General features: G+C 38.2%; 2 protein-coding genes across 4 annotated transcripts in view; one reads left to right on the plus strand and one right to left on the minus strand.

Annotated features, from left to right (window-relative positions):
• LOC124632134 overlaps window positions 1-16,505 on the minus strand; it is an 86,296-nt gene that overhangs the window by 47,803 nt on the left and 21,988 nt on the right. For 2 of the 3 annotated variants that reach the window (XM_047166813.1, XM_047166816.1), the window contains exon 2: window positions 5,359-5,841. In XM_047166813.1, coding sequence (XP_047022769.1) covers window positions 5,359-5,824 — 466 coding nt within the window. In that variant the 5' untranslated portion in view covers window positions 5,825-5,841. Of the gene's footprint in view, window positions 1-5,358; window positions 5,842-7,354; window positions 7,629-16,505 lie in introns of those variants that run through there. The other variant, XM_047166815.1, reaches the window with a different exon arrangement.
• Window positions 13,096-16,402, plus strand: LOC124632136. Its single transcript, XM_047166821.1, has 3 exons — window positions 13,096-13,366; window positions 13,452-13,514; window positions 15,915-16,402. The coding sequence occupies exons 1-3, from the start codon at window positions 13,363-13,365 to the stop codon at window positions 16,304-16,306; spliced, it is 459 nt and encodes a 152-aa protein (XP_047022777.1). The 5' UTR covers window positions 13,096-13,362; the 3' UTR covers window positions 16,307-16,402.

Genomic DNA, 16,505 nt, shown 5'->3' on the forward strand with positions numbered 1-16,505 from the left:
GATTTTATGTACTTACTTTTTAACCTTTTTTATTTCTTTACTGAACCATTCCTACATCAACTATGAATTATTGTCTACTACAATTTAGTAGTCTACTACAGTCTAGTGTTTATCGATAGTAAATATCGACTTTTACGTGTACTAACAACGTGACTCACCTCGCGTCTCAACGCCAACAACAAAACGTTTGCCAGAATCAAAGTGACGTAAGTGACCGGTAACGAGTCAACAAAAACGCTTTACCTCTGCGGAGGGCCAAACTTTAGCACAAAAAACAGTCGGAAAGCGGCCGGCGTTTACGACCAATGTAAATTAGGTTCAGCCGAACAATGAACTTGCACTGGCGAACTAGACCAAACACCGCGACCACTTGTATATAGAACAAGTTCGTTTGAAAAAAGAATATTGTTTGTATGTGTAAGTGTAGGTACGTAGGACGTTCTTAATACCCACGCACACATGCAACAGTTAACTGACAACCTAAAACTAAAACAAAAACGTTAACTGTACTAACGATACTATGTCACAGTTTCCTACACAAGTCAACAAAGCGTGAACGCTTCAATGCTTTTCAGTTAAAAAAAGACTTATAATTCAAGAATATGGGTTTTTGTAACCTTTTTTGTCGTGTGTAAAGACGAACCTCGCGGCTTTTGGAGGTCATGAAATTAAATTAGTACTGAACTAACTCGCAAAAAGCACTATTAAAGTTATTAAGTATACATCATCCGTGTACTATGAAATAACAATAATTGCTCGTTATTTCAAACAAGAAGCAGTACTTATTGTTCCTTACAAATGATAATTAAATAATTATGGTCATGTTACATAACGATTACAATGTTTTTGAAATCATGTTATAGTAATTAGAGTTTAATGCTGTGATAGTAATAAAAAATTCTGAGGTCCATATCCCAACTAGACAATTCCCGAACAAAAGACTTCAACGACCAAGGCAAAAATCAGTGAACATATTTTTGTCTAATTATTACAACTTTAATTAAATAATTCAAATTATTATATTTATTTTGACTTTTACATTACATATTATGCAAACATCTTGACGGCTACTTTGCAAGAAGTATCAATGATATATGGATGGTGATAAACATTTAATCCATTGTCTTCACATTTCATCTCAATAACACATTTTAATTGGTTTTCACAACACTTGTAATTTCGAGTCGAATTAGATAATTATTAAATGTACAAGACTAACTTATAAATATTTATAGTTAGTAAATAAATAAAAAATATAGTGCGATTAAAATTCTGGGCGCTACTAATCATCATATATGTAAGGAAACATAAGTAGTTAAGTTATCTGTAAGGCCAAAGTAACTTTGATGTGATAAATAAATAAACCTTCAATATTAACCCTATACAATCACTTTTCCACATATTGTAATATTGCGCAATTTCTTTGATAGTCTAAGGAGCACCTAACGGCCATTCCCAATATTCTAACTTCAGCTAAGTAGTTTTTGCGTGAAAGCGTAAGAAACAAACGGACTTTCGCATTTATAATATTAGTAGGATATTGGGAACAGTCATAAAAGCAGATGTCATTAACAAAAACCTTAGCTGTCAAACCAAGGCTTGGTGATAGGCACTAGCGGCATTGACATTAGTTCTGCTATCATTACGGCCCACACGAAGCCTACAGCTGTCGACCGAAGGCTGTACTTCCGTTCGTATTGTTTACGCATCCTGTGAGGGAAGTGGGCAGGTAATAGTCGGGAACTTGGTAACTTGTTGAGGGGTTTTTGATGAATAATTTAATTCTCTACGTGTTCAAAATTGGGTTTTATTTGACGTCTTGTAGAGAGGTATAAAGATTGATTTTGTATTAGAGGTTTATGTCCGGTAATGATACTCAAGTTCACTCATAGAATAAATAAATTGTTACTAAGTCATGACCGATTGATATAAAGAATCCGATCCGATTGATATGTGGATACATTTGTAGATGTTTACTTACATCATCAAAAGGCGTGAGAACAATACAATGGGTACCAGTATTTATGAATAAAAATATTTAGTAAGTATAGGTACTCATATACTACACATAAAACTAAACTACGTATATTTAGGAAATGAAGACAAACTATGTAAATTATATGGCACTTAAATCATAACTTAGCTATGATCGTAAATAATAAATATTACACCACAGCTAACAAACCAAGTAATATTAGTTACAGAACTACAAGCGCCATCTATGATTACGATCGGACACTGTTAAGTTAAACGCATGCGTGCAACTCGATCAAGCTGTTTTACTTTCGCTGTGCGTATATAGATGGCATTGCACTGCGTTCCCGCGTTTTATTTTTGTGTTTTAATAACTTGATATTTAAATAATCATATGAGTAAAAGGTTTGAACTGTGGTCAAGTTATTGATACAAAAAAAAAAGTATTTTGGGTCGGTCTCCAGTCAATTCGGAAAAAGGCGATTAGTAACCCGGGTTTTACATGAAGCAAGGCAGCCCTAAGTTGAGTCACGTCTGAGTTTAGATGGTTGAGGAGTATCATGCTATTACATGATACTTTTTGGCTGACAATTATCAAAAATTGTACAGTGACCTTGGCTGAAGTGATTAGGATTGCTTTCAGAATTGGTTATGTTATCAATTTTATATCCACTGTTTTTGATTGCAAAATAAACCTATTTGGGATTAAGTTTACCCACCGTAACCGCCATCTGTTAGTTGTATTTGTAAATATTAATACACGCATCTAACGCATAGAGGCCACTAATGTATAATTTTACAGAATGCATTGTCTTTACATAAATGCTATAAGCATTTACAAAACATGATATTTTGTAGTCATATCTGGGTGAATAGTATGGTACAGTATGCTATAGTAATTTTATGAAATGGTCAAGTTTGCGAGTTTGAGACAGTGTGGATTCAATCTCTGGATCTACTAAAACGATTATGAAAATAATTTTACAGTTAGAAAAAAAGTAAAGGAAAAGGAGTTCCCTCGGCTGTAAGTGATATTTAAAAACAATTAATATGAACCGTTACAACATGTTCCTTATAATATTTGCAATCCTATGCATGATCCATTCAATGCACGTTATGTGTCATTGTTAAATCGTAATGCAACTATGCAAAATTATATTATACACACAACTATTCATTATAATTTAGAGTTATAATTATGTAAGTAGGGCAGTCATTGTAGATCGCATTTTAATATTCTTTACGTAATTGCTTAGCTACTATGAACATTTTAACAGAGCGAATTATGAAGTTTGTTTATTTTTCGCACACAGAGGCATTACGATTCTTGATGTTCAGTAGGTACTCTATATAGTATGATCGATTTTATAGTAGTGTAGAGTCATGCTTAGTCTGCGATGATGAAAAACTATACCTTATATACCTACGTTATTAATACAAAGGGTACAATGGACTATTAAAAGTTAAGATATGCGACACACTGTAAAATGACGATTTAATTATGAGAAGGTAATTCATTGATATAAGAAATAAATCTATTTCCAGCAGTGAACAACTGATGTCGCATCTTCAAACAACATTCAAATTAAGTATTTGGTTTTTATAATTCATCTATATACCATTAAAATATACTTTTTAAAACGGTCTTTTTCAAATATGTATAGATTGGCGTTGCTTGATTTTTAGTGCAACTGGAGACTACACAGGATTGAAGGGATATTTACTTCTTATGACGTTACGACGGTTGCCTGCCTCGTTGGCTTAGCTGTCGCAAGTGCGGCTGCTGAGCGCGAGGTCTCGGGTTCGATTCCCGAGTCGGGCCGAAATCGCTTTGTGGGTTTTAGAAGACTTTCACATAGCAGCCCGGAGCCTGGAAGGTGGTGATTGATACACCCGTGCATCGGAGAGCACGTAAATGTCGGTCCTGCGCCTGATCTCTTTCCGGTCGTGTCGGATTGCCGTCCCATCGGGCTATGAGAGTTAAGGAATAGTGAGTGCACCTGTGTCTGCGCAAATGCTCGTGCACTATAATATGTCCTGCGCAGTTGGCTAATCTCCTTACATGAGAACAGCCGCCGTAGCCGATAATCGGCTAGGAGAACATCATCATCATCACGACGGTTGTCGGTGTTTTCTGAGCGGAAGACTACTAAGCGTGACATTGCAACTGATTTTTTATCTTCGTTTTCGTTTACGCTGCGAATATAGTCTCAAATGATATTAAATACTAATTTGCACTACGTTCAGTCACGTGTAAATCTAACGTGCTGACTTTGAGATTATAACTTTGCATGAATATTAACTAGTTTCAGTGCAAACTATGACCAATATTTTGTTCCGTATAATTTTATTAAAGTGTATCGTGAACTCTCTCTTACATTATTGGCAATGAGGTTTACATTTGCTAAATTGAGTACATACGTCCATTGTTCTACTTATAAAGGAGTGTTGGACCTAAATTATCGTCCGCTTGCTGTTGGAAAAAAAAAAAAAAAAAAAAAAAAAAAAAAAAAAAAAAAAAAAAAAAAAAAAAAAAAAAAAAAAAAAAAAAAAACATTTTTATTTCTCACCACAAGGATACAAGTAATAAGCTAGGAACAAGCTCACTTGCGTGGGATGACAAACAATAAGCGTTCTCTCCTATCCAAACGCAATATTTCTAATCAATTTATACTTTCTACTCGACTGTAACCAACTGTTCAAATCTGATTACTGTTTTACCTGACATAGCTTTTAGAATATAAATAAAACATGGACGGACGCAATAAAATGAACGCAGCAATATGCTTATAAGTGATTCCATAATGATATTCATTTCCTGCGCCAAGTGCTTATAATGTAACAAACAAATAATGTCAATGACAATAAGCAGCACATTTTCTTACCAACCTTGGTTGTAGTAATTATATACAATTCTATGTAAACAATTTACATGTTCTAGTATAATCATGTTGTTAATACATAGTAATTTCACGTGTCAGATGCAAATGTATGACTTTTATCTCAGTCTGGTCTTGAAACTGGGATCTCGATAGTAATGAACAAGAATTATTCCTATGAAAATATTTATGAAAATAATCAAAAGCAGACCATGGAATTAACACTGGATGAATGCACAAACAGGTTAAGGATTGAATGCTTGAAAATATTTCAAAACGTTCTCAGTTATTTTTCATGCATTTTAACGAGAAAGGTAATCGTGCGAAATTCTTTCCAACGCTTGTTTCCTAATAGTTGTAATTTTAATCGCTTAGCTAAGCATAATAACACAAAGAGGCGTGTAAAACGTTTAGATCTTATCTTGGTTAAATTATTTCAGTTTAATTTGACTGTTGTAAATGAAGAAGTTTGTTGTAAAAAATAACGTAGTAAAGAAGTAATCACCTGGGTTTGCCGGCGTCCTGCGGCGCCTCGCAGACGCTCTCCTGACGACGGTCGACACGAGTGAGTCCATCTCACTCCCGGAATCCCACCGCGACCTCTGCGGAGCCGGCCGTGACAGACGTCCATCATCCTCCGTGTCCCTATCACTACTGGTAGGTGGCAGATTAGACTCGTCACTCTCCGGGGGAGGATCCACTTTAACACTTCTATTGAACACACCGATCATGCTAACATCGCGAATGTCGTCCGAACACGTAAACGGATGGGTCAAAGTTCGTCGTATATTACTTTTCCTATGCTTCACTTTCACTGAACCCTCGGATAGCGAGCGCTTTCCGTTCAGCTTGTTATCTGTTTTTGCGTCTCCCCTAATGCATTTCAAGTCGGACGGCGATAGGGATTTCTTTCTAGAGTTTCGCCTTTTGTTACATCTTTTTTGTCTACTTGATTCTCGTGTTGCCTGCATGGTGGCATTGATGATTGCTGAAACAAAAAATACACAATATTACGTGAGGTTCATTTAAGTAGTCAACTTGTTTTTTTTACATAAAGAGTAAAAAAGACCTGCTTGTTTTATGAATACTTATATGAAAATTTAGAACTGAATGTTCATCTCCTGAAATATTTCAATTAGACTTGCTATTAAGCTGCTAATTTGCTACTAGTAACAAGAAGATGAAAAGAAAAAACAGTTAAGACTCCTATTGAAATGAGAAAAATTACAGAGATCCTATTAGCTTAGTGAGCAATAAGTGGTTAAAATTGTGAAAACTACCGCAAATATCACCGGTTTGTCGAGTTAGCGCTATTAGCATTTAATGACAGACTGCAAGTAGTATTCATTAATATTCTAATTTGCAGTCTGCAGTATTTACTAAAACGATCAAACATTATGGTGGCGCCTGTGACCTAGATAATGGTTATCACCTTCCCCTTTATCAGTTTACTGAAGGGAAAGGGTTCCTCTACGTTATCATCATTTATCGGCAGATAAGTGCCATGTGAATCTGTCCAATTCCACTTCACAAGTGCAATTATGTTAGCATTCGGGTTAAACGTGACTTGCTGACTATCAATCATTATAGTAAACATGTCTCGATTTTTCTGCAGATCAATACGTGTAGCCAGAAAACTAATGTTTAAGTAGGTTAAGAGAAATTTGAAGTATAAGCGCCAGTCTAAAATTCCATTATATCGGTCGACTATCGTAAACGATGCACTCGTTTGAGTAAAACTATAATACATAACGTCAGACTACATAATTCAAGCAAGGTGCCCTCGTCTCGCGACTGTTATCTCAAGCGTAGAATCGCGTTTTTTCTGCCCATAAAATGAAAAACCTGAAGCGTTTATTAATTTATCTTTTATCTGCTCCCAGAGTTTTTCACATCTTAATAAATTACCTCAATTTGAATTTTTACGATGACAAAATAATATCCCAACATTATTTTTCCGTGACGATAATCAAGTGGATGTTTGAACGTTCAGTTTAAAATGAGAATTATGAAAGTTACAGTTATTATACATATTTTGCATTTAATTATCTAGGAGATTACTTTTTCTTTTAAATATCTAAAACGTATAGAAAGTTTGTTAAATTAATTGAGCTAATGAAAAGGCCAAGATTTTTTTTTTTCTAAGTTTATTCATTGGTACACGGGTAATTATACGAAGGCGATTGCAATAAAGGAAAATAAACAACTCCTCAAGTATAATGAAGGAACCTGCCTGAAACTCTTTCATTAAAGCCAACATTTTGTTTGAATTGATTAAAGATCATATCGGATTGTTTTAATCCATCCTGTGTTTTAAAGATAACATTGTTTGTCTATACTTATTAGTAAGTAAATAAAGTAGGCATATCGAAACAGCCACAAAACATAACGGGAAAACGCAAACCACCAAAAAACATTTGTAAGACAAATAAAAAATTCGCTACGGAATTGTAACAGAAAAATAATAAAGCAATATTAAATTAGCGTTGAAACAAATATACCTCCAACGGACGCAACCGCAAACCGAGGAAACGTTATCTACACTGCATAGTTCGTATCACAATTTCGTATTTCACTAAACAAACACACGACCGCACAAAATTATCTATTGCGAAAATTAAAGAACGACTATTACCGCACAGATAACGAGATTAATATTGACGTAATTTTGGCGCGAACAAACATTTAAAGTGAGCAAAGACACTGCGTATACAGCCTAGCGTTTCTATAAGTCTTGGCACTCTGCCGTCGACGAGCGGCAAAGGCGTCTGTTGCCGACGCTTCTGCAAACCGAACTGCCATTGCTTGCTTGCAGGCTCAGGCAGTCAGAACATGCTAAGATTAAATTTGAGCGCGAAAATCTATTCAATAATAATGTAATTAATGTATGACGTACCTAAATTAATATGTTACAAAGTCCCATGGAAACCGGAGGTTAATTGTTAAGTTGTAATTATTTGCCACTTAATTACTCGGTAATATTTAACGTCTAATTCATTCATCATCTGTGCCCACAAATAAGTAATTCTAAATATAATTAATACAGGCAGAGCTACTTGTGCCATTTAGTTTAGACTTAGAAAGATTACTTATAAATCCTAAATTACATGTACCCATTTCATATGCCATAGCAAGCCTTTTATTGAGGGTTTGGCTGGTTGACCGCGAAAAATCGATAAATAATAACTATTGTCGTTCTCTTTCTAATTTATGTGCTGTATCCGTGGCTGAATTCCAAGAAAACAATAGGTACTTAGATAGTATATTTTATACTGTACCCAAGGCATATTTCAGAAGAATAAAATATACTTTATTATTACTGACTAAAAGTATCTCTATAATTTCATCGGTCTTATGTAAAGTTATCGGCAAAAGTAGTTAAGTAATTCTTCAGATTTAATATCCATAGCAAATGGCGCGTGAAAACTGACCTTTACAGCCTTTTTGCCTTCAGGTTCGTTTTTGCTCCGCTTATAAATAATAATATCTGCCACATTCTAGTCTAGGGTGTCTAAACGTCTCGTTACGCTTGAGATTTCAGAAATATCATAGAAGCGTAGTTCAGTTTATTCTTTCTATAATCGTTCAAAAACCTGAATTGTTCAAAATAACAAGCCCTTTGTAGTAGGGTAAATAAGGGATTAGTACCTATAACGATGTTTTACCGGACATAGTTCTAATTTAGAAGTATCTGTCACAAAATATTGATGGTACGTACCAAGTCCTTATCGGTTAAAAATAATGTTCGAAACCATTAAACTGCAATAAGATGATCTGTCCTAGTCCAGTCATTTGAAAACGAATATTACTCTATTGTTTTAAATATGACGCTTAATAATTTACTCTTTATGATTTCTCACTAGTAACAATGAACATAGAATAGATAACTTGGTGATATTCAGAGTAGGTATTCGCAGTATTACCGCACTGTAGAGATATGTTAAAGAATTCTTCAGAGCATTGCGATGTGATACGATACGGTCATTATTGCAAGGAAGCTGACGATAACAGAGAACTCTGTACTGTTAGGACGATTCATATTTACTACAGGCATTTCATAGGGAATGGATTGTTGACAAGAATTTCATGATATTGCGAAACGGCCACTATTGTTAGCCTATTTGTTCAAATCACAGCCGTTTCTCGTAATGCTCACAATTGTTCCTGAGAAGAATTAGCAAAATAAATATACTTGTGGCAATGTACCTCAGTTTGCTTCTTGGCGACATTTATTTCCAAACGCAACAGTTATTATGTAACCAAAACTAGATATCAGCCTAAAGATAAAATTTTAGTTAAAGTTCTAAAAAAGCATTTCAATTAACAAAACATTCGACTATTAACCCGATTCAGAAGAGATTGCGAAAGATACGCGCTTTACAGTGTACAGAAAACACTTGTATGAGTATCTAGAGACAAAAGTAAAGGAGAATGTTCGACGGACCTAAAACCTTGTATTCGACAATTAAGTCGAAGGTTTTGAAGGCATTCATTGATTTATTTGTGCAAGGCTTGCCAATTAAAGAGCATACAGTTACCTTAGATGCACCTTTACGAATAGTTTCACTTTAAGATGACGCCCTACTGAACAGATTTTTTGGTCGTTCATCATGATTGGCATAAATTAATATTCTTGTAATATTTATCCGGAACGAGGATGGTTAGTTCTTTGATTGCTTTCCCAAGGATTAGACTTTAAACATATATTTTTCCTTCCTTAGGAAAGCATGGTGAGAAAATATTGAATCGTTTACAAACATACCACGAGTTCAATTTGAAACTGACTACATTAAAAGGAGCTGTTTAATGCTAGCACAGTCATAAGATTATAAAGTTAAATGAAAGAGAAAACGGATTTAACTACCCCATTCGGAAGTGTCAAGATGTTCACATTTCTTTCTTTTAGTGATAATATTCCTTATATTTGTGTAGGTATACATAGAGTTTCATATTTCTCTCCCCTTAATATTTTTTCAATTAGGAAAGTACCTAAGTCAATGAATGAAAATTGTGTAAACACTTTTGCACCTCTCATTGAAGGCTGTAGGGATATCAAGAACTACTAACGGTCATTGTATTGCACCCGCAAGTTACATCAGGGAACTTGAGACGTGATAGCTTACTTCCATGTAATCCGCAGGGTGGATAGTATAACGGATATGTACACAATTTATAGAATCATGTTAGCTAACGGACGAGGCTTTAGCTTACCTCATCTATCATCCATACCTATCAATATACCGTATGCCGGATAAGGCTGCGTATGCGCCACCGCGGAGCGTGCAGCGAGTAGGAATAGTGCACACATTTTCTATACAAACATACGTCACGCATGCTCTTCTCATAACATTTATCTATTGGATGCTAGGTACTGAAAGAAAAGTATTTGATTCATTGATTGTCTGTGCAATAATTCGATATGGTCTTGGATTAGTGTTGGTAAACAGCGATGAGATTTGCTTACTTATGTATGACCTTAACAGATCGACTGATAGACCTTATAAAAACTTAAATAAAGATCAATCGACAGAACTATTGAACTCCGCATCACTGATCATGGTTAACATGCATAACATGACATGTAATGCGGTACTGCATTACGCAATAAAACTTCATAAAACAAGTTCATTAAACAGTTATGTCGATAATGATGGGGGAATGCGCGACAAGTTCAACTTCCCATAGCGAGGTGTGGCGTTCCCATGGCCTCAGAGACAATGGTAATGTAACGTTATCGCGTTATCTGTACTAGCTATCGTTTGTATAGGGCGCAAGGTAATAGAAACACACGTAAGTAAGTATACATAAGGGTTAGCGAACCTTCGACGTGCCATTGACGGCGCGACAGAATGTAAGACGTAGGAAACGCAAGATGATACGCAAAAAACTGCATAAAGATTACTTGATCCATTTAGAGACGCTGCAAAAACTAGCACTATGAATTTGCATCGATTTTTGTTTCCAATTAATATGTAGTAATGTGGCAGAACAAGCTAGGTTTATTTTAATGTAGATTAATGCTTATCCCAAAATAACTTATAAAGGCATTGCAGAAATAAGAGGAAAATTTATTGAATTCAGGAGTTTGAATGTTAATTGTTTAAAACTGGTAGTAAGTATATTTCAAAGAGTTTTTTACATCGGTAGTTTTCGTCAGTGTAACTGAAGTAAAGAGCGTGTTCCACTTCTTACAAAACTTAAGAACGACACTCACTTGGACGACTTCGAGCTATGTGGGACAGGCGAATGGACTCGCCGACTACTCAGGCCCAAGAAAACAGGCTGTTATGAAAATACTTATTAAGAAATAACACATGCATTGAGTGGTTAATTAAACGTATTATATCGTTCCCCTTTGATATTACAGCTACATTACATTTCAATATTTTCTATTTCTTCATCTGGCTGAACATGTACCTAGATATTATTACCTACTATGTGTATATAGACTTCCCACGATCATAATACAACCTAGCAACCAAAACCGCAAGGAGACCAACAAATCAAAGTGACTATATAATATTATTAATTTAACTGTTCCATAATATTATTTTCTCAATGTAATCTGTTGATTCCACAGTCATTGAGGTTGTAACGAAGTGTGAAGATCGCAGCATCAATACAATTACAACTGTTTTACTTATGAATAGTTTTTGTTCGATACTCGAACGTCACGTCACGGCTTTGTCGGGGAAAATTCACTTCCTACCAGAGGACGTTTCTTGCTTCTTACGATTATTATTAATTTTACTCTGCGCACTTGTACAAAGGCAGACTTGTTAAAACAACTTTCCCATGGTATGCTAAAGAAAACGGCGTCAGGTTGGCCGGTTATTACCCCTGCATACATCGGTTGGCCATACGAGATAACCTCTAGAAATTTAAATCTACTGCTACTTTGTACACTCGTAGTTTCACGATTCGCAAAACTAATGGCGCAGTCGAAGATTTTCTATGCAATTAGATAAACCGGTAAAAAACTTTTGTGAAATTTACGATTCTAGTAGTACATGCATTTATATGTATAACTATGTTATAAGGTGATTGAAGCATTACGCCCAAAGTCATGATTTTAAATGGAGAAGATGATGCAATGGTGATTTTATTGTTCCTCTGAACATGGCATTTAAAGTTCGTTACGATCACAATTTTTGATTTAGTCGAAAGTAGGTTCTGTTCTGTCTGTTCTGTTTCAGCCTTTTTATCGTCCCACTGCTGGGCACAGGCCTCCTCTCACACGGAGAAGGATTGAGCATTAATCACCACGCTTGCTCAATGCGGGTCGGTGATTTCAGACTATATAGTCCAGGTTTTCTCCAGATGTTTTCCTTCACCTTTTTATCAGCCATTGGTGTCCAAGATATACTTAGAAAGTACATACAAAATTAGAAAAGTTGCATTGGTACTTGCCTGACCTGGAATCGAACCCACACCCGCATACTCGAGAGGTTGGTTCTTTACCCACTAGGCCACCACGACTTTTTACATAAGATGTACACGACGAAAGAAGGTACATAAGATACTAAAACAGATGAAAAATCTGGTGGGACCAAAGTCAATAATCTAATGTTTTAATTATTTCCATTGAATAGAAGTTGTATGAAAGATAATAAAACTCGACTATTCTTGTAAAAACATGCGAGTTGTATGAACATTCCAGCCTTGTGCCAGTAACAGATAAATGACAATTATCGGTTTCCTGCATTTAAAGATACCTGAACGTTAGCTAACATATGTCAGCAGCGGTGGTGGGGCGCAGGCTCACCTTTCTATATCTTGAGTAAAAACCACTCATATCTGATGACCGGTATTTATCAATTGAAACGGTCCGTTTGGGGTACTAATGTTCGTCCACAGATTGTATTGCTCGATGTTACCTTTTGAGCCTAAATCTCACATCATTAAATAAATGAGTAAACTGTGTTTATTTAATAACTAACCTCCACCTAACTTCAAATAGGTACTCGGTTTTCGCTGATTACGACACGTTTCAAAACTAAGTTGTCTAAATCAGGAACAGAAATTCAAATGTATCTGATTTACAATTAGGTAAATGGAACTCTGAACAGGATATATCCAAAGGCCTATTAAATCAACCAGATACCAGATAGTTACTTCGCACATAGTTACGAATTGTCATTCCAGTCGAAATAAAACGATTAAGATTGTTCATGTTGTTCAGGTAAATCAACGTGGGTTTACTAGCTGTTAATGTAACCAAGGCTCGGATACCGGTTAAATTTTCAAACCGCTATGATGTACTTGACGCAAAACCTTTACATTTGGTTTCGTTCGCATAAACCGTTTTTTTTTAACCGATATTTGGAACAGTATTTACATAAAGGTTTTTTGAGATTAAAAGGTTTAGAGCAATAAAAACCGGTTAAAACGGACGCACCCTAAAGAAACGCCGCGCATTGTTCAGATTTTATTCAGTAGTAAGATTTTTTTCGTTTGGGGTCGGACGTTCATGTCATTGCATCAATACGCTCTGTTGCAAACATAAATAATGAGTAAGTACCTATCTAATATTTTGGTGAAATTAAGTTGATAATGATGATAAATAATCTGTAAACATTTAAATATTATTTTTTACAGATCCTATGGACCAATTAGATAGTCAGCCATTTTTTATTGAAGAAGAAAGCTCTCAATATCTAGGTAAATAATGAATTTAGTTCATTACACTGGTCCGCGCAACTATTGTCTTTTAATTGTGTCTTTAACTACGGTATTCGAAAGGTTAATTCTGTATCCGATATTAAAACTCAAAATTACATTACAAATAGGCCAATCGTAATTATAGATAACTATTCTCTTCCTGTGATTTCCCCTGCGTAAAATTTCTTGTCCCTGCGATCCACCCTGTCGCATTCAGAGCTGACTGGGTACAGGACCTCATCGGCTCGGTAACACTACCTCTAATTTCGTCGGCCGCCAGGGCGCCCTGCAGACTCACCGTCCACATACCGGCCCATTGTGCTGCTCGACGAGGTAGGCAAGCTCTTTGAAAGAGTAATTGCAGACCGCCTCGTCGCGCTCCTGACACGGAAGGGGTCGGATCTGGCGGATGGTTAGTTCGGATTTAGCAGGAGGCGTTCTACAGTGGACGCCATCATGCGCGTGCGAGCCCTCACGACGGGGGACGCGGTATCCCGGGGCAGATGTGTCTTGGCGGTGTCTTTGGACATCGCCAATGCTTTTAATTCGCTGCCCTGGAGTTGCATTGGGAGGGCACTCCGGTATCACCGGGTGCCCGACTGACTACCTCTGTCGTGTGATCAAGGCCTGTCTGACAGGTTCATCATCTATCCCGGTCACCAAGGAGAGTGGAAACGGCGAGAGATGTCGTGCGGTGTTCCACAGGGATCGGTATTAGGACGGCCCTTGTGGAACATCGAGTACGACTACGTGCTGCGCGCCGACCTACCTGAAGGTCTCAGCGTGGTCTGTTTCGCAGACGACACGCTGGTCCTGGCGCAGGGAGAGTCGTACCAGGCGGCGGTCGAACTAGCGACGCACGGGGTTGCGACAGTCGTGGAGAGGATCGAGCAGTTGGGACTCGAGGTAGCGCTACACAAGTCCGAAGCCATATGCTTTCACGGCCCTCGGAACGCGCCACCGCCGGTCTCCCAACTAACGGTAGGAGGAGTTCACATCGGCGTCGGGTCGACGATGAAGTACCTAGGACTCGTCCTCGACAGCCGGTGGAATTTCGAGGAGCATTTCCGACGTCTAGCTCCCAAATTGAATCGGACCGGGGCTGCCCTCAAGCGGCTCCTGCCGAACTTAGGGGGTCCAGACGCCTCCTGCCGGAGGCTCTATGCTGGCATCGTTCGGTCCATGGTCCTTTACGGGGCGCCAGTGTGGGCGCCGTCGCTGCGTAAGCGACCAGCGGCCCAGCTGAACGCCTGCCAGAGGGTCATGGCCATACGGATAGTACGGGGATACCGCACGGTGTCCCGCGAAGCAGCGAGCCTCCTTGATGGCCTGCCACCGTGGGATCTGGCGGCAACAGTCCATGCACACATGCACGATCTGCGCGCGGAGATGCAACGCCGGGGCGAAACTCCACTGCCGCGACAAGTCACGGCCTGGCGGACAGAGTTCCGGCGGGATCTCATGGTGGAATGGCGACAGCGACTATCGCAACCTGGTGCTGGGCACACCATAATTATGGCGGTAAGTCCCATCTTTGAGGCGTGGCTGGAAAGACCTCATGGCGTCCTCACCTTCCACATGACGCAGGTTCTCACCGGACATGGTAAGTTCGGGAGATACCTGCACCGGATTCGGGAGGTGGCGACGCCCGGGTGTCGCCACTGTGTGGACCGCCCGGAGGACACGGTGCAGCATACGGTAGAGGTGTGCCCCGCTTGGGAAGAGCATCGCCGTGTCCTGGTGAGGGCGATCGACGGCGGCGATCTCTCGCGCCGGGCTTTGGTTGAGGCCATGGTCCGGAGCGAGGAGGAGTGGCAGGCGGTCGCTTCCTTCTGCGAAGCAGTAATGCTAGCGAAGGAGGAAGCCGACCGCATAAGGCAACGGCGCACACGCCGCGGCCGTCGCCGCCGCATTTCCGATTCCGATTTCCGGCCACCGGTTTTGTCCGGACCTAGTCCAAGCCGTCGACGGCGCGCACTGTTCCCGCGCGCCTCAGGGAGTCGCTAGTAAACGGGGGCCCGAACGGGCCGAAGCCTCCTCCTGGGGTTCTGGGTGAATGCGAAAGTTGGCGCACCAGGGCTCTGGGACCAAGAGATGGAACGGGGTGGGTTTTTAGTCAGTAAGAGTCTGACACTATTTCCCGCCTTGCCCAGGGGCGGGATTTGTCATTGGATGATTTTACCCACCAAAAAAAAAAAAACCCTGTCGCATTGCCATTGTCGATCAGTTTGGCTTCGTTCACACGGCATTGTCCTGCACGTCTTTTTGCAGTATACGTCTTAACGTATAAATAGTGACCATACAACTTACATAGATCCATTTTCCATATGTTTGTGAGTTTATGTGGTAAAGAAAAACTATTTTAGTATTTATTTAAATGGATGTGTATTATTGTCACAGGTGAATCACGAAAAAGAAGACAGGAATATTGTGATGATGAAAATCAATCCCAATCATTGCTAATACCTAAAAAACGTGTTATCAACGCATCTGACACGTTTAACATAAACACCCAATTTGAGAAAGAGGATGAAAAAAATAGTTCTGATAGTGACGAAAAGATGAAGTGTGGTGAAGATTCTAAACCAGAAGAAGAAACTACTTCAAATGTCAAACAATGTGTTTTTTGTATATTTGATAAGGAACTAGATAAACGAAACTATTATTTTGGAAATTTGTTAATAGGTGAATTACAATTTTTGCCACCATGTATGCGCTCTGAAGCATACATCAATATTTTAAAGTATATAGATGCTTTAAAACATCAACACCGTGATAAATCAAACAAATAAATATTAAATTTGTATGATGTGCCTGAACGAACATGCAAAATATCAATGTGGATCATTCATACTTAAATGTTACTAATAAAAATGATTAAAGGAAAATACGAGCAGTTTTATTTTAAAATCTGGAATATGCACAAATATATATTTTTATCTTACGGATCATTTGACACTTTTACCAATATTTGGAAAAAGAAAAATGAAA

The sequence above is a fragment of the Helicoverpa zea genome, chromosome 7 (genome assembly GCF_022581195.2).
Source record: "Helicoverpa zea isolate HzStark_Cry1AcR chromosome 7, ilHelZeax1.1, whole genome shotgun sequence".
Taxonomy (NCBI): Eukaryota; Metazoa; Arthropoda; class Insecta; order Lepidoptera; family Noctuidae; genus Helicoverpa; species Helicoverpa zea.